This window comes from Gigantopelta aegis, chromosome 4 (assembly GCF_016097555.1).
Source record: "Gigantopelta aegis isolate Gae_Host chromosome 4, Gae_host_genome, whole genome shotgun sequence".
Classification (NCBI taxonomy): Eukaryota; Metazoa; Mollusca; class Gastropoda; order Neomphalida; family Peltospiridae; genus Gigantopelta; species Gigantopelta aegis.
The window spans coordinates 37,606,058-37,627,142 of NC_054702.1; the positions used below are offsets into that span (position 1 = coordinate 37,606,058).

Below are 21,085 nucleotides of genomic sequence, written 5' to 3' on the forward strand. Positions count from 1 at the left end.
CATTTGTAGATGCTCCCTGACCATAAGCTCTATCTATAAGTACTAGATCAATAAAACATGGTTTATAGTTGCATCTATGAATGTTCATTTCAGTGCAAGAAAATGCAACCACAGTTTCTATTGGCCAATTATGATGACTTATTAAAGCAAAATCGTAAACATATACTAGCAGATTGTGACTGTTAACGTCAATTGCATGTGACCTCACATTACAAAATCATTAATTTGTTGTATAATGTAACTAAAAGAACTGAAATAATAGCTTTTCCACTTAAAGGAGGGGACAATTAAGGCATTTGGCCTGGTAGGCATATTCAACGATATATAATGCACATTATTGCTTAATATCAACAAGTATAATCATATAGTTAATTAATAAAACGGTTAAATATGACGGCTATTATATATAACGGGCACAGCCATTTTGTACCATTCCAGTGAATACGCCCTCTGGCAAGCTGCTGGTTACGTAATACTTAACGTGTCATGTCAGGCATTAGTCTTCGAACTGAAGAAACAAAACATACCTGATTTGTGAATGCATCACAATGTTCTGTAATAATAGTCATCTCAGTAAGCCAGCAGAAATTAGATATTATTTTTCAATACAAAATAAACCACCATTGTCAAAGTGTTGAAATAACTTATGTTTTGTACATAAATTCATCCATGTACTGAAATAATAATTGGAGTGTTTTCTTGGTTAATTGGTCTTTTCTTTCTATAGCCTGTACCTGTGGTTCCTGATTGGCAGGTGTATATTTAGACGGTCCCCAGACACTGTGTCTAGACACACTAAAAAAGATGTGCCTCTTTTATTAAGATCACAGGGTATTGTGTGATAACTGCAAGGATACCCCTCCAATCGTAATGGGCATTATCAGCTGTCCTGCTTTAGTACTGTAAGTAATTCTGTAAAACCCTTGATTAAGTAGACTTTCCATCTAAAATCACAAAACCGACCAATTACATCGTCCCAAAGAAAAGTATCACTTGGGTATCGTGAGTGGTCGTTTTTACTCGAACGTACCCTACCAATAGGCCTAATAATATGCACTTTTTCTTTTGATTTTTTTAAAAAGAAAAATACTATAACTCCATTTTTTCGTTCTATTGATGCAAATTGAAATATATTTAGTTAAATAGTTTATTATACTATCAAGTCATTTATGTTGTTTTACAAGTCAGGTTGATGAAAGCGAAGCGTCTTGTCGTAAATTAGAGCATTTGTTTACACTGTGCATAGAGGAGATGGACGGAGCTGATGTCACTTTGCCCCAAGCTATACCACCGGTCGTCACAAAAACGAAACAAAATGACCCCCAGTTCGCAGGAATAATCATGTTTTTTTATTAAAGCTAAAATTACACGTTTTTCATTTGTTAAAGTCAGTATATGTTGGTGGTCCAGGTATGTATCTTTCCAACCCATAAGGCTCTTGTTTGAGTTGATCCTACCTTTAATGTTTTTATGAATTGCAGGATGAAAATTATAACTAGTTAATGATATAGGATATCGCCATTATCCTGTTCATGCTGAATGGGAAATTTCACTTGGCAAGCCTTTGCGGAATTTCCGATTCTTACCTTCACAGGATAAAGCTGATATCTTACATCATTAACTAGTTATTCTCTATATTTAAGAGGGGACATAGTCGAGTGGTAAAATGCTCACTTCATGCACGGTCTGTCTAGGTTCGATCCCCACTGGTAGGCCCAATAGTCTATTTTTCATTCCTTCCAGTGCACCACAACTGGTATATCAAAGCCTGTGGTATGTGCTATCCTGTCTGTGGGAAAGTGCATGTAAAAGATCCTTTGCTGTTAATCGAAAAGAGTAGCCCATGAAGTGGCGACAGCGGGTTTCCTCTCTCAATACATGTTTGGTCCTTAACCATATGTCTGACGCCATATAACCGTCAATAAAATGTGTTGAGTGCGTCATTAAATAAAACATTTCCTTCCTTCCTATAAAAAAAAATGTAGCGGGTTTCCTCTGATGACTACATGTCAGAATTACCAAATGTTTGACATCCAATAGCTAATGATTAATAAAATCAATGTACTCTAGTGGTGTCGTTAAACAAAACAAACAAACAAACAAACACACTTCTCTATATTTACTGAATCAGTTTATCGTAGGCAAGCTATCGGATTCTGTGGAATTCTTGTCAGAATGATTGCTCTTGTGTTAGGAGATGGTGATGATCTCGGTTATTTCGTGCCAAAACTACCGGAGCGGCCATCTAGGAGCCCGAAGAAGTTTCGCCGTGCTGACACCAACATCGTTTGTATCAAACTTCAGAAGCTAGTGGCACCGAGTAACATGCATGCCGGAGACCCGATTCACTGCAGCAAGTGCAATGCAGTCCTGTCAAAGATCTCCAAAATTGTGAAAGATGGCCCAGACAAGGTTAGTATCGGGGCTAGCTCTGGTTGAGAAAAGCATTTCGCCAAATTCTCGATTAAACTTCAAATATTGCAGAATTCAACAGTTATTTTCTAAAAAAAAAAAATTATTACATGAAATTATTTTGCCAAATTGAAATAAAATTTGCCAACTGCTTTCAAAATTCGCAATTGGTGAATTTTACGAGTGCCAGAGTATTCATAGCTGTTGCTGAGCTCGGTTGAGTGCTTGCCTGAGGTGGTTGCATCGCAGAATGGAACCACCTTGGTGGATACATTCAACTGATTGGGGTTTTCTCGTTGCAACCAGTGCACCACAACCGGTCAAAGGCTGTGGTAAGTGTTTTCCTGTCTGTGAGAAAGTACATATAAAAGATCCCCTGCTATTAATGAAAAAAATGTAGGATTTCCTCTGATGACTACAGTCAGAATTACCAATTGTTTGACATCCAATAACCAATGATTAATAAATCAATGTGCTCTAGTGGTGTCGTTAAACAAAACAAACGTATCCAAAAACAAGGACACCTTAAATGTGTAAAGTCATTTGAATGTTTTTAGTACATTGTACACAAATACAAATTGGTATTAATGGTGTACATTATATAATTCTTATCAAAGTTTGCTTATACCCGATTGTTTGGTAATATGCAATAACTTGACTTGAATTAAGTTAACTTCTCATCCGTTTTCCCTTTTAGTCAAAAAAGAATTTTAATGCAGTTTTTCAGTATTTTTAAAAATAAAATTGAAATTGTCTTTATTGGAAATGAAAGCATCCTGATATTTGACTACAACTTGGCCAACAATTTTTTTTATCTGGTTTTAATTGTACTTTATTATAAAGTTAACTTTTAAGTTTGTCTAGTGAGGATTGTTTTAGGATAGATCACATCAGGCTGGGGAAGGCAATTGTTTTGTCTGACCCTGACCAAGTCAAAACGTGAGTGACAGATACCGTTTTGGGGTCATCCATAAAGTACATATGCCCACAGGAGTGGGTAGAAGGCGGGTGGGGTGGGTGTTTGGATAGGGAGGTGGAAAGAAATTATCTACAAAGAGTATATGAAGAGTTTAGGTGCAAAACGCGATATATTAATTTTTTCATTTTCAGTAAAAGTGATTTTTTTTAATTGGCATATATCGCGTTTTGATAAAAAAAAAAACTGGGATTTACCCAATACAATTTCATAAGGATCAATCACCTTTTGCGGCAAATCAGTGGGCCTATGATTAGCCCTTACTGACATACAATAATGGCTTTAACTAAAAAAAGAAAGAAAATGGTTTATATCGCATTTTGCACCTGAACTCTACATATACAGAGTGGAAAGGGTTCAGTGTGTTATAAAATAAAGCCATATGTCAGTGTGTTATAAAATAAAGCAAGTTATGTACTCTAGGAGATAGACTTTTAAATCCCTGTCAAATGTCGTTTGTTTAAAACTTTTAAATAAAAGTAGACTTTTAAATCCCTGTCAGATGTGAAATTTGTTTAACACATTTAAATAGATATAGACTTTTCAATACCAATCAAATGTGAAGTTAGTTTAACACATTTAAATAGATATAGACTTTTCAATACCAATCAAATGTGAAGTTAGTTTAACACATTTAAATAGATATAGACTTTTCAATACCAGTCAAATGTGAAGTTTGTTTAACACATTTAAATAGATATAGACTTTTAAATCCGTCAGATGTGAAATTTGTTTAACACATTTAAATACATATAGACTTTTAAATCCCTGTCAAATGTGAAGTTTGTTTAACACATTTAAATAGATATAGACTTTTAAATCCCAGTCAAAATGGAAGTTTGTTTAACACATTTAAATAGATATAGACTTAAATCCCAGTCAAATGTGAAGTTTGTTTAACACATTTAAATAGATATAGACTTTTAAATCCCTGTCAGATGTGAAATTTGTTTAACACATTTAAATAAATATAGACATTTAAATCCCTGTCAAATGTGAAGTTTGTTTAACACATTTAAATAGATATAGACTTTTAAATCCCAGTCATATGTGAAGTTTGTTTAACACATTTAAATAAACTTGACTTCTCCTATTTCTTGAATGTCTCAAAATTGTTGGTGTTAAAGATATACAATGTTAGCTTCTAATTGTATCCAATGTACTTTTCATCATGGGAAATTGATGTACGCTTGTACATGTGGAAGGGGTGTAATGATCAAATGTACAAAAGGTGTACATGCAAGGTTTTTTTCAAATCCCAGTTTTGTTGTGTTTATACATTATGGATATCCCTTTTTCCATCATCAACAAAGGTGTCAGTGTTTGCATTTTGCTCCATTAAATTTGAATGTTTAGTTCCATGTTTCCCAAACTATAAGTAAAAATAAAACTTTTATTTTTGTTTGCCATCTAGATTAATCTCAAATGTTACTTCACCAATTATTTCTTCTTTCACCAAATCAATCTGGAGACATTATATTCTACAAAATTCAAATTTTGTTTATACCCACCATCCATAATACATGTATAAAATTCTATTGAAATCATGTATGCATGCATTTTCAGCTATCGGGAATAATTTGTGAGATGGCAATGGGTTTCTTCTCTACGAATTAACCAGGTGTTACAACTACGTTTTTTTTTTCTTTTTTTTTCACTGAATAAACAGTGTGCAGCTTGAGAGTTAGTCATACATTCTTTTTTGTTCTTTGTTTGATGCGACTAGACTTGGCAGTGTGAGTTCTGTGAAGAAAGAAACTTGGTGGACATAGAAGATGAAGAAATTCCCAAGAACGATGATGTCACTTACCTTCTGGAGCCCGCGCTTGCCACGGCCGCGAGTGGAGCCAGTGGGCGGGATGAGTCTCTCGTTGTATTCTGTGTGGATATCTCGGGCAGCATGTGTGTAACAACCGAGGTACTGAATTCACAGTTTTATATTGCACTTTATTATCCACGTAGTTCAAGATATTCAAAGAAATATAAACAGCATGACCCAAGTGTGTGATAATGATTCCATGTGCACAACGAATGATGTAATTTTGTGAAGTGACATCATAACTTAATGCGGCTTCTCCAGTGTAAACACTTATCAAAATGACGTCATTTTGGGAAATAACATCGTTTTTTCGTTTCTTTTTTAAATGTTTTGACATGGTCCTAGCTTTTTGTTCATGAAAATAATATTTTGGATAATGTGGATAATAAAGAAATTATTACACTCACATGTGAATCGTAATGATTTTACGAAAGTTGTGTCAGGATTCATGTATTACCCTCACTCTCACTCGGATAATACAATAATCCTGACACTCATTTAGTAAAATCAGTACGACATACAAACTCATATAATAATCTCTATTTCTTACACACCTGTTGGTGAGAACATTATTAGTTATTTTTGATAAAAAAATACTTGTTAACACATAACAGTGCGATAACATTTTACAGACATACGACTGGCTGCACCTAGGTGATGACCATATCACCAGCACCATACCATCCAATGGAAAAGCATGATAGAAATCGATCACTAGATACAAGTTAACCTGAAATTGACCCACTTTGTAGCAGCAGCAATGGTTTTTATATATTTTTTACATGTATTTATATATACCTGGTATGTGTCTATGTACCCCACACTCTTTTTGGCACTTTCTTACATTCTATGTTGACTTGTCTGTGATACACAAGTTATCTTTAAGGGCTGTACATAGGTTTTAGTTGGAAAAGGCATTTAAATTTATTTTAAAACTCTTTTCTGAAGATATGTAAAAAAAATATATAATACTACATTTGTGTCCGTTAGATACCGTTTTATCTTTCGCTCGTTGGATATGTTTTTAAACAAGTTATTGGACGATAAACAGTATGATATCTAACGAGCGATCATGTACTAGTATTATCTATAGATGTAACCGGTGATTAGAACGGGAACTTTTACATGGGGTGTGGTGGTCTTACACTGGGCTACTCCTTCAAGAATACAGCTAACTCTCATTAGCCGAAGCTATATACACGACTGCTGTGTATAACGACTGCAGTGTATATATTTATAGCTACTTCTGTCTTAAGTAATAAAGGTGGTGACTGCCATTTCCACTGAATTTATGGAATTCAAAATACGACCACAATGTATATAGCTAACCCTCATTAGCCGAGGCTATACACACGACTGTCATATATATTTGTAGCTACTTCTATGTTGAGTGATAAAGATGGTGACTGCCATTTCCATTGAATTTATGGAATTTAAAATACAACCACCATGTATATAGCTAACCCTCATTAACCGAGGCTATACACACGACTGTCATATATATTTATAGCTACTTCTATGTTGAGTGATAAAGATGGTGACTGCCATTTCCATTGAATTTATGGAATTCAACTTTGTATGGAATATTTAGCACGATATGTATATGGTAGTCGACTGAATCTTAGTGCAAAAAGATCCCAGAGCCCTCAAAAGTACCCGGTCTCCGGCGGCAAATCGCCGCCTGAAACAGCTTTTGCCGCCGCCTACTTTTCGTTGATGGTAAAAAAAAAGTGCTTTCTCTTCTTTAATAAAGTCTCCTACAAAAGGGATCCAAACAAGGTGCCAAAATAGTTCAAATGTTTCTTGGGGAGGGCCCCCAGACTCCCCGCTTTGCCCCCTGCTATCATCACTGTTGTAGTCTGCTACTTCTTAAACTATTGAGGGCGCTGAGATCCTTGCAAAATATGGCATCGGAGAAGTACAAAGAAGAGGGTCAACAAAAGAAAAGAAAAGAAGCTACTCGTCTGAAAAAAATCAATCCTTTGACCTCACTAAAGCTTGCTCCATCAATTGATTTTCTTGAGAATCGTGTCAGAAAAACCATCTACAAAAGGACTCGTGCCAGAAACTGTTGTTTGACCCTGATTTTTACGCACGCCTCATGTCATAACTCTTTGAACGAAGAAGAAGAAGAATGTCATAACTCATTTTGTTTTTAGAATTCTATGAAATTATTTATTTGCCAAATTGTCATTTAAGGATTGTCTGTTATTTTATGTTCATTGGGGTATGAACAAAAAAGATCATCTGCAAATTATGTAAATCGGCGAAGCCGTTCTCACATAAGTTTGCGGATGATTTGTTTTTGTTCATACCCAGATGAACGTAAAAGAAATAACAGATAATATTTATAATTAAATTTGAAACATACTTACTAATAATAACATTAAAAGTTCACATTTTTTTTGGATTTTTTTTTTTGGTTAAAACAATAATGCTCAGTAAGACAAATTACCAATATAAAATGACGGCATATGGTATGATGTTCCCTGATGACGTAATGTCTACATTCATCAAGAATTGAACAAACTCACCTTACTACAGCTGGACCAATGGGAGGACGTTATATTTTAATGAATGTAACGGGAATTTAATTATTCCACATTGAACCATTGTTTTAAAACTATTTTATTATTTCCAAATTTACATTTATGGTCAGGTTGTTACGCTTTTATGTTGTTCCATAATTAGGACTATATTTTTGCACATATGATTAAATATGTTTGTAGATGAAGTGTTTAAGAATGGGTCAAGAATATACAAACTTTAGACTTTAGATTTAGTTTACTAATGTGTTGTTGTAATTACATGTAAGTGGGTAAGAAAAAGAATCGATCACCATTGTGAGGTATAGATGAAGCAATTCCAACCCATGGGACAAAAAAAAAAAAAAATGTTTCTGCCAGGGAGGGTAAAATTATGTACCCTAAAATCTAGGAAGTTAATATATATATTATTGTAATTTTTATACAGATGATAGTAAGACAACTGCTGTTTATATTTTGTCACGGCACACGAGATGCAGTGTCCAGTTTCGAAAAAACATTCAAATCCATAACCACCTAGTAGAAGCACTTATGGTCTGTTTTCTTATTATTACGTACCCTCAAATTATTTTCTGGCAGAAAGCCTCCTTGATTGATTCTATTAATACGTGGTTCCAGGTTCCAGGCAAGGTGAAACTTCGCGGGAGTTCTCGTCTGGAGAGACTGCGGAGTTTCAACGACGACCACTCAGACCAGTACCTGCCGCGCCAGCACCGAAACACAACATACGTGTCGCGACTGCAGGCCGTGCAGGCGGCTGTCGACCACCAGCTGGAGGAGATGAGTCGCGAACATCCGCACAGACGAGTCGCACTCATCACGTTTGATAACGAGGTACTTTTATTTAGTAACATACTGACAAATCGTATTCATCACATTTATAAAGAGGTACTTATATTTTGTAACACACTGACCAGTTGTATTCATCACATTTAGTAATGAGGTACTTATGTTTAGTAACCGCACAGGCAAGTTGCATTCATCACATTTAGTAATGAGGTACTTATATTTGGTATCCATAACGACAAGTGACATTCATCACATTTAGTAAGGAGGTACTTATATTTGGTATCCATAATGACAAGTGACATTCATCACATTTAGTAATGAGGTACTTATATTTGGTATCCATAACGACAAGTGACATTCATCACATTTAGTAAGGAGGTACTTTTATTTAGGAATGCACTGACAAATCACATTGATCACATTTAGTCACGAGGTACTTCTATTTAGTAACCACATTGGCAAGTCGCACTCATCACGTTCGACAATGATGTACTTTTATTTAGTCGCATTCATCACATTTAGAAAGTAGTACTTATATTTAGTATCCACACCGACGAGTGTCACTTGTCAAATTCAATAATGAGGTACTTATATTTAGTATCTTTAGTAACCACACATAATTGATTAATTCATTCATTCATTTAATAACAAGATATTTATATTTAGTAGCCGTACCGACGAGTCACATTCATCACATTTAGAAAGAAGTACTTTTATTTAGTAATGCACTGATGAGTCGCATTAATCACATTTAGTAATGAGGTACTTATATTTAGTAACTCACTGATGAGTTGTATTCGTCACATTTAGAAAGAGATACTTATATTTAGTATCCACACTGATGATTCACATTCATCACATTTATGAGGTACCATCCCTCCCTCCCTCCCTCCCTCCCTCCCTCCCTCCATCCATCCATCCATCCCTCCATCCATCCATCCATCCCTCCCTCCCTCCCTCCCTCCCTCCATCCATCCATCCATCCATCCATTAATTTGTTTTTTTTTCAAAGGTGACTGTGATAGGTGACGGGACAGCCACGCCAACAGCTATAGCAGGGGACAAACTTGCCAACCAAGAGGCTTTGTCTAAGGTGGCAGAAACTGTTGAGATGCCAAAGTCTATAAAGGAAACTAGGAAATCTTTGGGAGACAAACTCTTCAAGTTAGTTACATGCAATTTTTAATTTTATCTTTTATAATTTAGTAAGCAGAAAACCTCCAAAACAGTTTATTGTATCTTTAGTAAAAAGTAGTCAGTCTTTCTGTTTTAGCATATGTGACCCGCTCCGTCGAAACCAGGCGCTTGTCGCTGAGCTAACATTCAAGCTATAGCTTAATAAGTGAAAAATGGGTCATCCCAAGAAAAATCGGTTTATTATCAAAATGCCTTCTAAGTGCAATTTTCTAATAGCTCTAAAATAATTAGGGCATAAATCTAATAGATAAGTGCTGTTTAATGCATGTTTTGATGAGGTGTTTAAAATGAATTGTGTTAATCATCCATTGTTTTAGACAAAACTCGAACGACTTCCATGCTTGTTTTGCTTTATTTCCCGAAGAGTGACCACTACAAGCTACATACCAGAGGATCCCACGTGATCTGTACTTTCTAATAATGGCTGTTATACGTCAGAATAAATTACATGCAGCCAATGAAAAGGGATATTTTAAACCTTATGGAACGTAAACAATCAGATATTGTTGCTACCCTGACCTGTTTCGAGGTCTCTGATTGGTCTATATTTTATCACATTATATCGTGCATGCGCACTGCAGCAGCTTCAACCGCTTCCGCTATGATGAACAAAAACTTCAGGCAGTTTTTCCACACACAAAACCAGATTTTTCGCGGTAATTCTTTTTTCGCTATGTTTGAACACTATTCGATTGGTATAATTTAGACAAGAAATGTCTTCGCAAGATAAAGATAGCGGTCACATAGCACGGATGCTAAATTCTGTTCGGTTATTGGGGCTTGAAGACGAAGGAATTCTTGACCTCATCCAAGATTACTTCACTGGTAAGCAATATTTTTTTATTATTATTATACAACCGTGTCCGGTGTATCGGCGCGTCCGGTGATTCGGCGCACTTGTATTTTGCTCATGTATGCTTAGGAAGTTGTCATGTTGTGGGTGTTTTTAATGCATTAAAGTTCAATTCCTTTTTCAATGTTTAATCAAAGTATCAAAATTATTTATTGTTAAGGGTACGGAAAGACTTCCGAACGTTCCAGCATGCATGCTAATACTATCACTAGGCTTAACCCTAAACCTGAATGAACTGAATGCTGGAACGTTAGGAAGTCTTGCCTAAACGGGAAGTAGGTCAGCCTTATTCATACTAAGAATGTTAAAACCAGTCTTATAACACCTTTTCCGCATTTTAAACGTTTTTTGGGTTTTATTATTATTATTTTTATTTAAACTAAAAAAGAAAATACAGACAAATGCAAACCATTTTACACCTTAATTGGCAGTCATTCCAGTTCACAATAATTTTATGCACAGTTGACGAACACAGTCCACACATGTACTAGGCCTAGCATGGCTAAGCATTTTTTGAACTGCATGCACTATCTAGGCCGGGGGGAGGGGTGTGTGCGCGCACTCCCTGCCCTATGATAATGTGCACCTCATCCTCGCACCAAAACAATAGAGGGAAGGGGGGTGTTTTTTCTCGGCTAGAGATCAGGGATGATAGGCCCCCTAAAAATGTTATGTTATTTTATATTTCAAAACTTTATGACAATTTTTTTTGTACTTCTTTTCAGAAGCAAAAAGTGAACAGAGTGAACTGGATTCTGATTCCGATGATGACTCTATCAGCAATGATGAGTTTCCTGCAACTGATGAGGTTCCTGTACATGATAGGCCTACAGTTCCAGGAAATGACCATGGTAGCAGCGATGAAGAATATAATGGCGTTGAGATGGATGATGTTGAACAAGGGGAAAATGAAGCTGCAACGATTGCTGAAAATAACATAGAGTTTGTGACAATAGAAGATCAGAAAAATCATTGCCACTGTGAACTCTGGGAAGGAAAACGGTGCATTGGACAGTTTAGTCAGCCTGAGCAAGATGAAATAAGGTAGGTGTACACATAATCTGTGCATTATTTAATGTCACTTTTACCGGGACCTGAGCTTCCCAAGTCGCTGGAGCAGAATGGCTAAAAAAAAACCTCCAGGGGTTGGCTACAAGAAATCTGTTTTCAGATTAATTTATTATGCATGAATTTGAGTTCTGCTGTTTGCAAAAAAAAAAAAAAAATAATAATAATAATAATAAAAATAAAAGAAAATGTTTTTAGTGATATAAATATTTATATTGGCTGGATTTTACTTTACAATAAAATAAGGCGGCCAGGTCGGACCTTGAAATAATAATGTACCATAATTGATGCAGAATTCTTTGCTGGCTCCAATGAGTTCTTTTTTTTTTCTTTTTTTTTTTTGTAGGATGAATATTCAAGAAATGACACCCTTCGAGAAAGATCTATTATTGCTTGGAATGGTAAGCATGGCAATCAAACGATTCAAAGATGACCGACCGATCAAAGAAGAAAACTCAGACGGAAAGGGCGCTTACCAGAATTCGCTGGTTCTTCATGGGTCACAAACGGATATGTCGAGACACATGGATATATCTAATGGAAACATCAAGGGACACATTAACAAAAATCAAGCGTCACTATGAGGAAAACGGCTTGGTTCCAAGAGTAAAGAAATCAGGTTAGTAAAAATATAAATTTATTCTTTTATAGTTTTAAGCATGCTTGAAAAACAAAGGTATTGGCGTAAATGTTTACATGCTAATATTATTTTCTTTCAGGTTTATTTAGAGTGAGTATGAGAGAATACCTCATAATAGGGTTGGGAATCGGTTGCAATTTCATCATCGATCATCACTAATCGATCGACTTTCAATTATACAATCAGTTTTTGTTTCGTACTTAGATAGGCCTAGTAATAATTTATAGTTTCTTGGTCCCAATTGTGAAATGAATGATGAATTGTGTTTTAATGTAACATAAAAGTATTTTATTTTATTTAAAAAAACAAATCAAAACAAATCTCAGTGTTTGTTTTATTCTTTATGGCAAATGCGAAAATAAATAAATGTCAATGAACACACATTTTTACTGGTAAATCGCGGCATAAGCCTCAAAAGGTTAGAAATCAAGAAACGTACACAATAATAGACCACAGATACTGGATTTGATTAATACAAATTCTGACGAGCAAAGGAAATATTTACTGCGGTTAACAATTTCTGCGACTATCGATTATCAATTTTAAAATCGATCATCACATTGCTAGAGCCCAACCGATCAATTTTCGATTATAATCGATCATCGGAACACCACTTCCTAATAATCAGTTATTTTTCTTCTTGCATGTGCCTCTCATTGGTCATAGTGATACCTCTTATTATTTGTTTTTTTTAAATTTTGTTTTTTATCTTTTATAATTTTTTTAGGTGGACGGTCCAATAGCAAACATGCACTGGTGTTGGATGATGTTCGAAACGTGACCAGGTATATATTAAACTTCGCTGCAGATCATGCCATACTCCTTCCAGGACGTATCCCAGGATTCAAGAGGGATGACATAAAAGTGATCCCAAGCAATTTTAACAAAACAGAGGTGTGGCGCCTCTACCGTGCTGCTGCAACACCAGATCAACGAGTCGTTGGATGTTCCACATTCAGAAAACTCTGGGCACGCCTCACTCCCTACGTTGTGATAGCCAGGCCTGCATCTGATCTTTGTTGGACATGCCAAAAGAACAATAACTTGATTGTGAAATGTGTGTGAGTAATAGAAAATGTACACAATATTTTTATATGACCATTATTAGTAGGATAATTAGAGTGAATATTGGCATAATGGACAACATACCTCATTAATGCGCCAGTCCACAGTTTAGCAATCGGATGTATCTCAATGCACTCCAAATGCATTATGACGTCCTGTCATAACACCACCTTTTTATAGCGCAACTGGGGTTTTTAATTTTAAAATAAATAATGCAATGCAGTCTGCCAGTTGGATTGGAAAATATAAAAAAAAATTTATAACTGCTACAACATTATCAGGGCTTCTAGAATTTTTATAAAATCCACTAGCCATGGGATCATCACGATTTTAAAAATGTACTAGCCGCAATTAAAAATTCACAGCCTTACTTACTTTTAAGTCAATACAATTTACTAAATAATAGTAATAATCAGATGTCACCTAAAGGGGGGTATAGAGAGCTTAACAACACTAACATCAGGGTTTGGGTGGGGGCAGGATATTTCATATTTACCACATTTGACTTTTTTTTTTCACTAGCCGTCGGGCATGGTAATAGTAGTTATTTACTAGCCCAACATTGAATATCACTAACCGTTGGGAGTGGGGTTACCATAATCTAGAAGCTCTGATTATTGAGATGTGCATAATTCTAAGTGTTTTTATTATTTCATGTCTTTCAGGTGAATGTAGATGAGCAGTCCAAGTCAGAGGTATTGAGAAAACAAGAACAGCACCTTCATCTTGCTATGATGGAACGATCATTTTACCAAGCCAAGTGCAGTGATGCCAAAACAAACAGCTGCAACACACGGGGATTTCTAGGTTGGAACCATGTAGACCAAACTCAAAGGACATACACTTCAACTACTCATTTTATTATGCACAACAGGTTGCACTATCCTGCCGATCCTCAGCAACCTGGTCCAATATACTTTAAGACCCCTAGGAAATGCCAGGTGTTCGGTATACATGCAGAAGGAATACCATGTCAGATAAATTATTTGATTGACGAAGCTGTTTTTAGTGGCAAGGGGGCAAATGCCGTCATCAGCCTTCTACACCATTTCCTGGGCAACTATGGAATTGGTGAAATGCACCTTGATCTCAATGCAGACAACTGCAGTGGCCAAAACAAAAACAATGTGTAAATGTGGTACCTTTGCTGGCGTACTCTTGTGGGACTTCATATTACAATTCACATGCATTTCATGTTAGCAGGCCACACTAAAATTTGCGCCAGATTTGGCTGCTTTGGCCTATTCAAACGACTGTTTTAAACGAACATTTGTTTCCTCCTTGGCCGAACTTCAGGATGTAGTCAACAAGTCCACAGAAAAGGGAATAAATCACACCCAGTTAGTTTGGTGATCAGGAAGGCAATGTGTTAGTGCCGATGTATGACTGGACCCTTTTTCTAGCAGACTTTTTCAGACGGTTTCCAGGAATCAAGTCTCACCAACACTTCTTTTTCTCAGCAAAAGAACCAGGGGTGATAAAGTATAAGCCGAAATCAGATGACGACTGGAGAGCATTCACCCTCAAGAAGACAGATGCAGTTCCTGTTGGTATGCCGCATGTCATCAACCCCAAGCGTATGGACTTGGCGAGAAAGGCATACTTGTTCAAGGAGATCAGGGACTTTTGTAAAGATGAGACAAAGGATCTCGTGTGCCCCAAGCCATCAGAAATCATCACAGAGTCTGATTCGGAAGAGGATATACATACTAATCAACAAACTGAGAAAAGGGCAATGGAGACAGCTCCTAAACAGAGACCGAGCAAGCGAGGACGAGTTGCTCGTGGTACTGGGCGTGGCCGTCGTACAGGAAAATAACATTACAACAGACACATTCATTGTAAAATAGTGCTGTTTTTTTTGGCAATAATTATTACACACACATAAACAATGACAATCTGGATTATTGTGCATTACATACATCTGGGTGTGAAGCACCACTGTTCATGTTCCAGTGTGAAAATCTCAATCATTTTAGTGTCTTGGCTATCAAATAGGTGTTTGTTGTTGTTTTTTCTTTTTTCTTATTTTTTTATTTTTTATTTTTTTATTTTTTTATTTTTTGTGTATTACCCACAGATCATTAATACTAATAAATTATTGTTTAAATTGACATATTTTTTATTGAATATGATTTTGTAGTTAAAACACCACCCATTTTAATTAAGCAGGCATCAGAAATAGGTAAACAAGGACAAAGTAATCGGGTTGCACTTAGCCCGTACCAAAACCCAGGATTTCGAAAAACATTTCGAGACAAACTACTAAAGCGAATTTCAAGATTTTTATCCTGACTGAATAAAACAATATTTTTTTTATTAAAATTGCTTTGTAGAGTTGCTGTGTTCATGTATAAGCAAAATAAACCTAAATGGTAAAAAAATAACTCTGGTTGCTAAGGAATTTGATATGGAATCTAAACTTACCCTTTGTCCAACCTTTAAGCCTGTTTTCTCCGTTTTCGAGTTCCATACATCAGTATCTTCAAATCGCCATAATTTTCTTAATACTTGACATTGTTCAGAAAAGTTTGCAGTTTTGGAAAGCTTATTCAATAAGCTTTCCAATGGTATATAAAACTCAATTTTGAAAAATATCACCAAGTGCCTGGTTTTGACAGAGCGGGTCACATATAATATGTTGTTAAGAACAGCACAGAAACATATTTTTGAAAGTAGTCTGTAACATAAATGTACTTAAATATTTACCCATGGGCCAGGAGAAAAAAGAATATGTTTAAAAGGGAGACAACTGAACTAGGTTTTTGAAAACTTGCTTCCTCCCCTAGCCCCTCCTCCGAAATTTTTTTTTAGTAACTTATCTGTTTTTTCTATAATTTGTATTTCGATAAAAAAAAACCCCTCAAAATATGTAGTAATGTAAAGATTGTGCAACTCTATTGATTGTGTGCATAATTTTAAACCAAATTAACTGATATAAAATACACACGAAAATGAATATTATTTTATGTATTTATAAAAGCTTTTAAATGAAAATATGTGAGTAAATGTTATAAGCTTGTACATGATTTTTGTCAAAAATTAATCCAGTAGTCAGAAAGATAAATGATCAAAAACTGTATACAATGTCATGGCCCAAAATGGTCTGACAGCCTAAACAAGTGCATCAGGTCAATATTAATTTCGATCTATATTCCAATAAGAAAATATCATGTCATTATCTTTTTACCAAAAATGTAGCAACAGAATAATGAAGATACTTTTATTGATTCCAGTCTTGAAGAAGGAGGTGGAACAGCCCTGGGACCATCGCTGATTGTTGCCATAGAAATAGCCTCAAAACATCCTGGCTCTAAGATTATCGTCTGCACTGACGGCTTGGCGAATGTGGGGCTTGGCAGATTGGACGAGTTTAAGTCCGAGCAACAACAGGAAGAACAAGAATCGTTTTATGAGACTGTTGGAAATCTCGCTGTTGGCAAAGGGTGAGACTTCTTGCATGCCACACAAATGCTGCGTTCATTTGGTGATCATGAATATCGTGAATTCACAAGTTCCAGATTGTGAACACGCTTTCACCAAGTGAAGGGCGTTCAGGCGATTTTTATAGACAATCTGCACTGTCACTCCAATCTCGCACACACAAACTTGTAATTGCACAAATTATTTGTGTTTGTTCTGCCATTTTTTCCCACAAGTTGTGAATATGGAGACAGAAAATCCTCCCCCCAGTTCACAAGTTGTGTTCATGGGTTATTGAACGCCAAATGAATGCTCTTCACAACTTGTGAATTGGGAAAGACGATATTCACGACGTGTACTGAATGCAGTAAAATTAATTCATTTCAAATACAGGGGTGGGAGGTAGCTCAGTGGTAGAGCACTCAACTGAGGTGCGATGGGTCACAAGATCCATATCCCTCAATCAATTAAAAAAAACCCCCCAAAAACAAACCCTGAGTTTTCTTTCTGTGTTCACCATTTCATTCATACTTATATCCAGTTACCTCTTATCCAATTAAATGATCTGTTGTAAGAAATTTATGTATGATCAGTTGTCTGTATTTTTTTTTTACACTTTGTTTGGGATAATGGCCATCTAGTTCCGAAAGCTGAATATCCGGATTAGTGCACACATTTGTAGACTGTAGAGTTTGGTTTTATTTTGGCTGTCCATAAGGTGTGAGGTTTCCGGACTACTGGAGTCTGGATTGTCGAGGTCTCACTGTATACAGTGAAATAGTTTTCAAACGTATACCTCATATTTAATAATTTTATTATAATAATAACCTTTAAAAAGAATCTTATCAGCAGCTGTAGGTGACAGTTGTTTCTCGAGGGTTATGCTTTCCCCCATCTCCAACAAACTTACATGTTTGATTGTTTTCTTGAATACTTAATTACCTATATTTGTTATGTTTTATTTTAGTATTTATAGGGGTTTCCCCATCTCCAACAAACTTACATGATTATTTTCTTGAATACTTAGCTACCTATATTTGTTATGTTTTATTTTAGTATTTTTATATATCTTTCATTTTGAAATATTTCTTATCAACTGTTTACTGTTTCAGCATATGTATGTCTGTGATAACAATAAAAGGAACCAATTGCAAACTGTTTCACCTGGGAAAACTGGCTGAGAAAACTGGAGGACAGGTATAGTGGTGTTACAAACTTTGCTTCACAACATCTCAACATAGGTCATAGCATGACCCGACATCTTAGTTTAAATTCATGAGTTTGACAAATGCATTAACCCTCAGTCCGAGCTAGTGAATTTGTGGTCTGGGCTAATGGAAAATATCATTGTATAGTGAAACCTCTCTAAACCGGACATCCTTGGGACCAAGTAAAATGTCCTGTTCTAAGAGGTGTCCTGTTTAAAGAGGTTTTTTCTGTTCTAAATTTTAAAAAAGGACCATGAAAAATGTCCGGTTTTGGAGGAATTCCTGGTTACAGAGGGTCCAGTTTTGAGAGGTATCACTGTATTACTATAATACATAGGACACTATAGTCAAAGCTTCTGTGAGGCTGGTGACTTTCTCAAACATTTATTGAACACTTTTACTCCATCATTATATTTGATTAAAGGGATATTCCTAACTTCAAAACATATTTTTGGCTAACAAATCTTTTTTTTTTTAATGATTAGAATATTACATATTGTAATCAACCATTGGCTAAAACAGAATATATTCTCATGGAAAAACGTTCCTGTGCACCAAATTCAATTATCTTAAACCAATTGCAAAAGTTTGTAAATGATTGAAATTTAACAGACGTGATGACATCAACATAATTACAGAGCACATCATCTCAATGTTTAAAAATGACAAAAAATAATGACATGAAAATTATTAGATGTTTCCTTCATTACCGTTAAACATCTACCGTGTGCAATACATACACATGAGCTTTTTCCCATGCATATATATATACAAAGATATAACATAAATATGTTTGTGATAGCAGCTCTAAGGTAAATACAGTAAACCTCTCTAAACCGGACACCCTAGGTATCACCTAAAATGTCCACTATTATGAGGTATCCTGTTTAGAAAGGTTAAGTTCTTTTCTAATTTTTAAAAAAGGACCGTGAAAAATGTCCAGTTTTGTGGGAATTCCGGTTAACAGAGGGTCCCGTTTTGAGAGGTTTCACTATAATATTTTTAACTTGTTTTTTTTGTAGGTGAACATTGTTGATCCCATGAAGCTGACTGAGGAGTTCAGCAATATTCTAGCTGGGCAGATCGTTGCCACTAATGTGGTGGCCACTTTCATTTTACACAAGCAGCTGTAAGTATTAAAACTGTTATCTTAGTTATGGGGCATTTTGTTTTCAAGATTTTTTTTTTTTTAATTTTTTTTTTTAAATACATATTTATTGTTCCAGATCTTGATTAGCGATATTTCTAGTCATTTGAAAATTGATTAGCAACTGCTATTTACTGTTTTGAAATTGTGTAGCGATTTCTGAAATTTGCATAGCGAATTGGGGACTTGATACTGAATGAAATGTTTCCTGTAGTTTATAGCTGTAAGTGTTAAATTCTGTTATCTTAGTTATGTAGTTGTAAGTGTTAAAACAGTTATTTTTGTAAATAGTGACTTTCTGTAGATAATTGAAAAAACATTAAAGAAAACCCCCCACCTGTTACTAATTTCAACAGGACATTACAAGTATATCAGAATAGCCTTTAAACATTGTCAAATGTTTAAGCTGTTTGCTGTTCTATCTGAAATGTTGAAGTATTATAAAATGGTGCTTTGCACACTGCCAAATGTTTAAGCTGTTCGCTGTTCTGCATGAAATGTTGAAGCTGTGTGTAGTTCAGAGTCAAATGTTTTAAGCTGTATATTACTTGGTGGAATGTTTAAGCAATATTCTACTCTTATTTAAAGTTTTAGGACCTAATTTCTGAGGCTTTAACGCTTTTTGTTTCATATAAATTTTACTCTATTTAAGGTCACAGGACCTAGTTTTGTGGCTTTAACCTTTGTGTTTTTCGTAAAAATTCAACTCTATATTTAAAGTCACAGGACCTAGTTTCTGAGACTTTAACGTTTCAGTTTCATATAAATTCTAATCTATTTAAGGTCACAGGACCTTGTTTCTGAGGCTTTAACCATTTTTATTTCATCTAAATACCACAAAATGCATTTTTCATATTTTAAAAAATGTACATACCTCTGAAAAGTAAAGGTTATGGAAACGATATATAGTCCTATTTTTTAAGGGTATTTCAACTTCACAGACACATTTCACTCTGTTGTAACTTTATTCAAATGTGTTACAGTTTTGTAGATTAACTAAATTTAGTGTCCATTTTCACGGGCTGAAACTTATTGGTGAGCAATTGTCCGGTGAGCAATTGTCCGGTGAGGTATTGTCCGGTGAGCAATTGTCCTACATTCGTGCCACACAAGTCACTAATTTCAATCATTTACAGACTTTACAAATTGTTTGAGACTATTTTATTTGGTGCCCAAGAACATGTTTCCACAAGTCTATTATGTTTTGGTCTTGAAGTTATGCCTGCGTTCATTAGAAGTCGTGAATATCGTATTTCCCACTTCAGGCCCCGTGCTTATAAACCTTAAAGTCTAGACTTTAATAAAGTCCAGACTTTAATGTCATGGCAATGCCATTCAAATAGCATTATGTTAAAGTCTTATAAGCACAGGCCCATAAGTTGTGAAGAGCATTCGTTTGGCGAAATAACCTGTGAACACAACTTATGAACTAGGGTAGGATTTTCTGTCTCAATCTTCACAACTCATGGAAAAAAATGCTGGAACAAACACAACTAATTCATGCAATTATGAGTTTGGGTGTGAGATTGGAATGACAGTGCAGATTGCCAATAAATCGCCTGAATGCTCTCCACTTGGTAAAGTCGTGTTCACAGTTTGAAACTTGTGAATTCACGATATTCATGGGCACCTAATGAACACAGCATTATAGCATTTGCTGTGTTGTTGTGTTGGAGGATACTTTCAAGATGTCTTTTTTTTTTTTTTTAACTAGATATTTCATCAACAAGAAGAATCCAGAAACTAGGGAGAGCAAAGTGATTCGAGAAGTTGGAAACTGCACAACAGACACTGAGATCACGTTTGAATATGCCATGAAACGACCAGATGGCAAGAAAAAACCCTCACAATGCAAGTTGCTTAAACTCTGACATCAAGTATCATAAAACTGAGATCATTAATGGTCTATGCAGATTTGTAATTATTACCCATATGGGCAGAG

At 35.5% G+C, this 21,085-nt stretch overlaps 1 protein-coding gene across 1 annotated transcript in view; it reads left to right on the top strand.

Annotated features, from left to right (window-relative positions):
• The window catches only part of LOC121370501, a 46,500-nt gene that overhangs the window by 14,431 nt on the left and 10,984 nt on the right, over positions 1-21,085 (top strand). The window contains exons 4-11 of the mRNA XM_041495779.1: positions 2,195-2,412; positions 5,115-5,306; positions 8,372-8,587; positions 9,555-9,706; positions 16,602-16,811; positions 17,901-17,985; positions 19,019-19,125; positions 20,858-20,994. Coding sequence (XP_041351713.1) covers positions 2,195-2,412; positions 5,115-5,306; positions 8,372-8,587; positions 9,555-9,706; positions 16,602-16,811; positions 17,901-17,985; positions 19,019-19,125; positions 20,858-20,994 — 1,317 coding nt within the window. The remainder of the gene's footprint in view (positions 1-2,194; positions 2,413-5,114; positions 5,307-8,371; positions 8,588-9,554; positions 9,707-16,601; positions 16,812-17,900; positions 17,986-19,018; positions 19,126-20,857; positions 20,995-21,085) is intronic.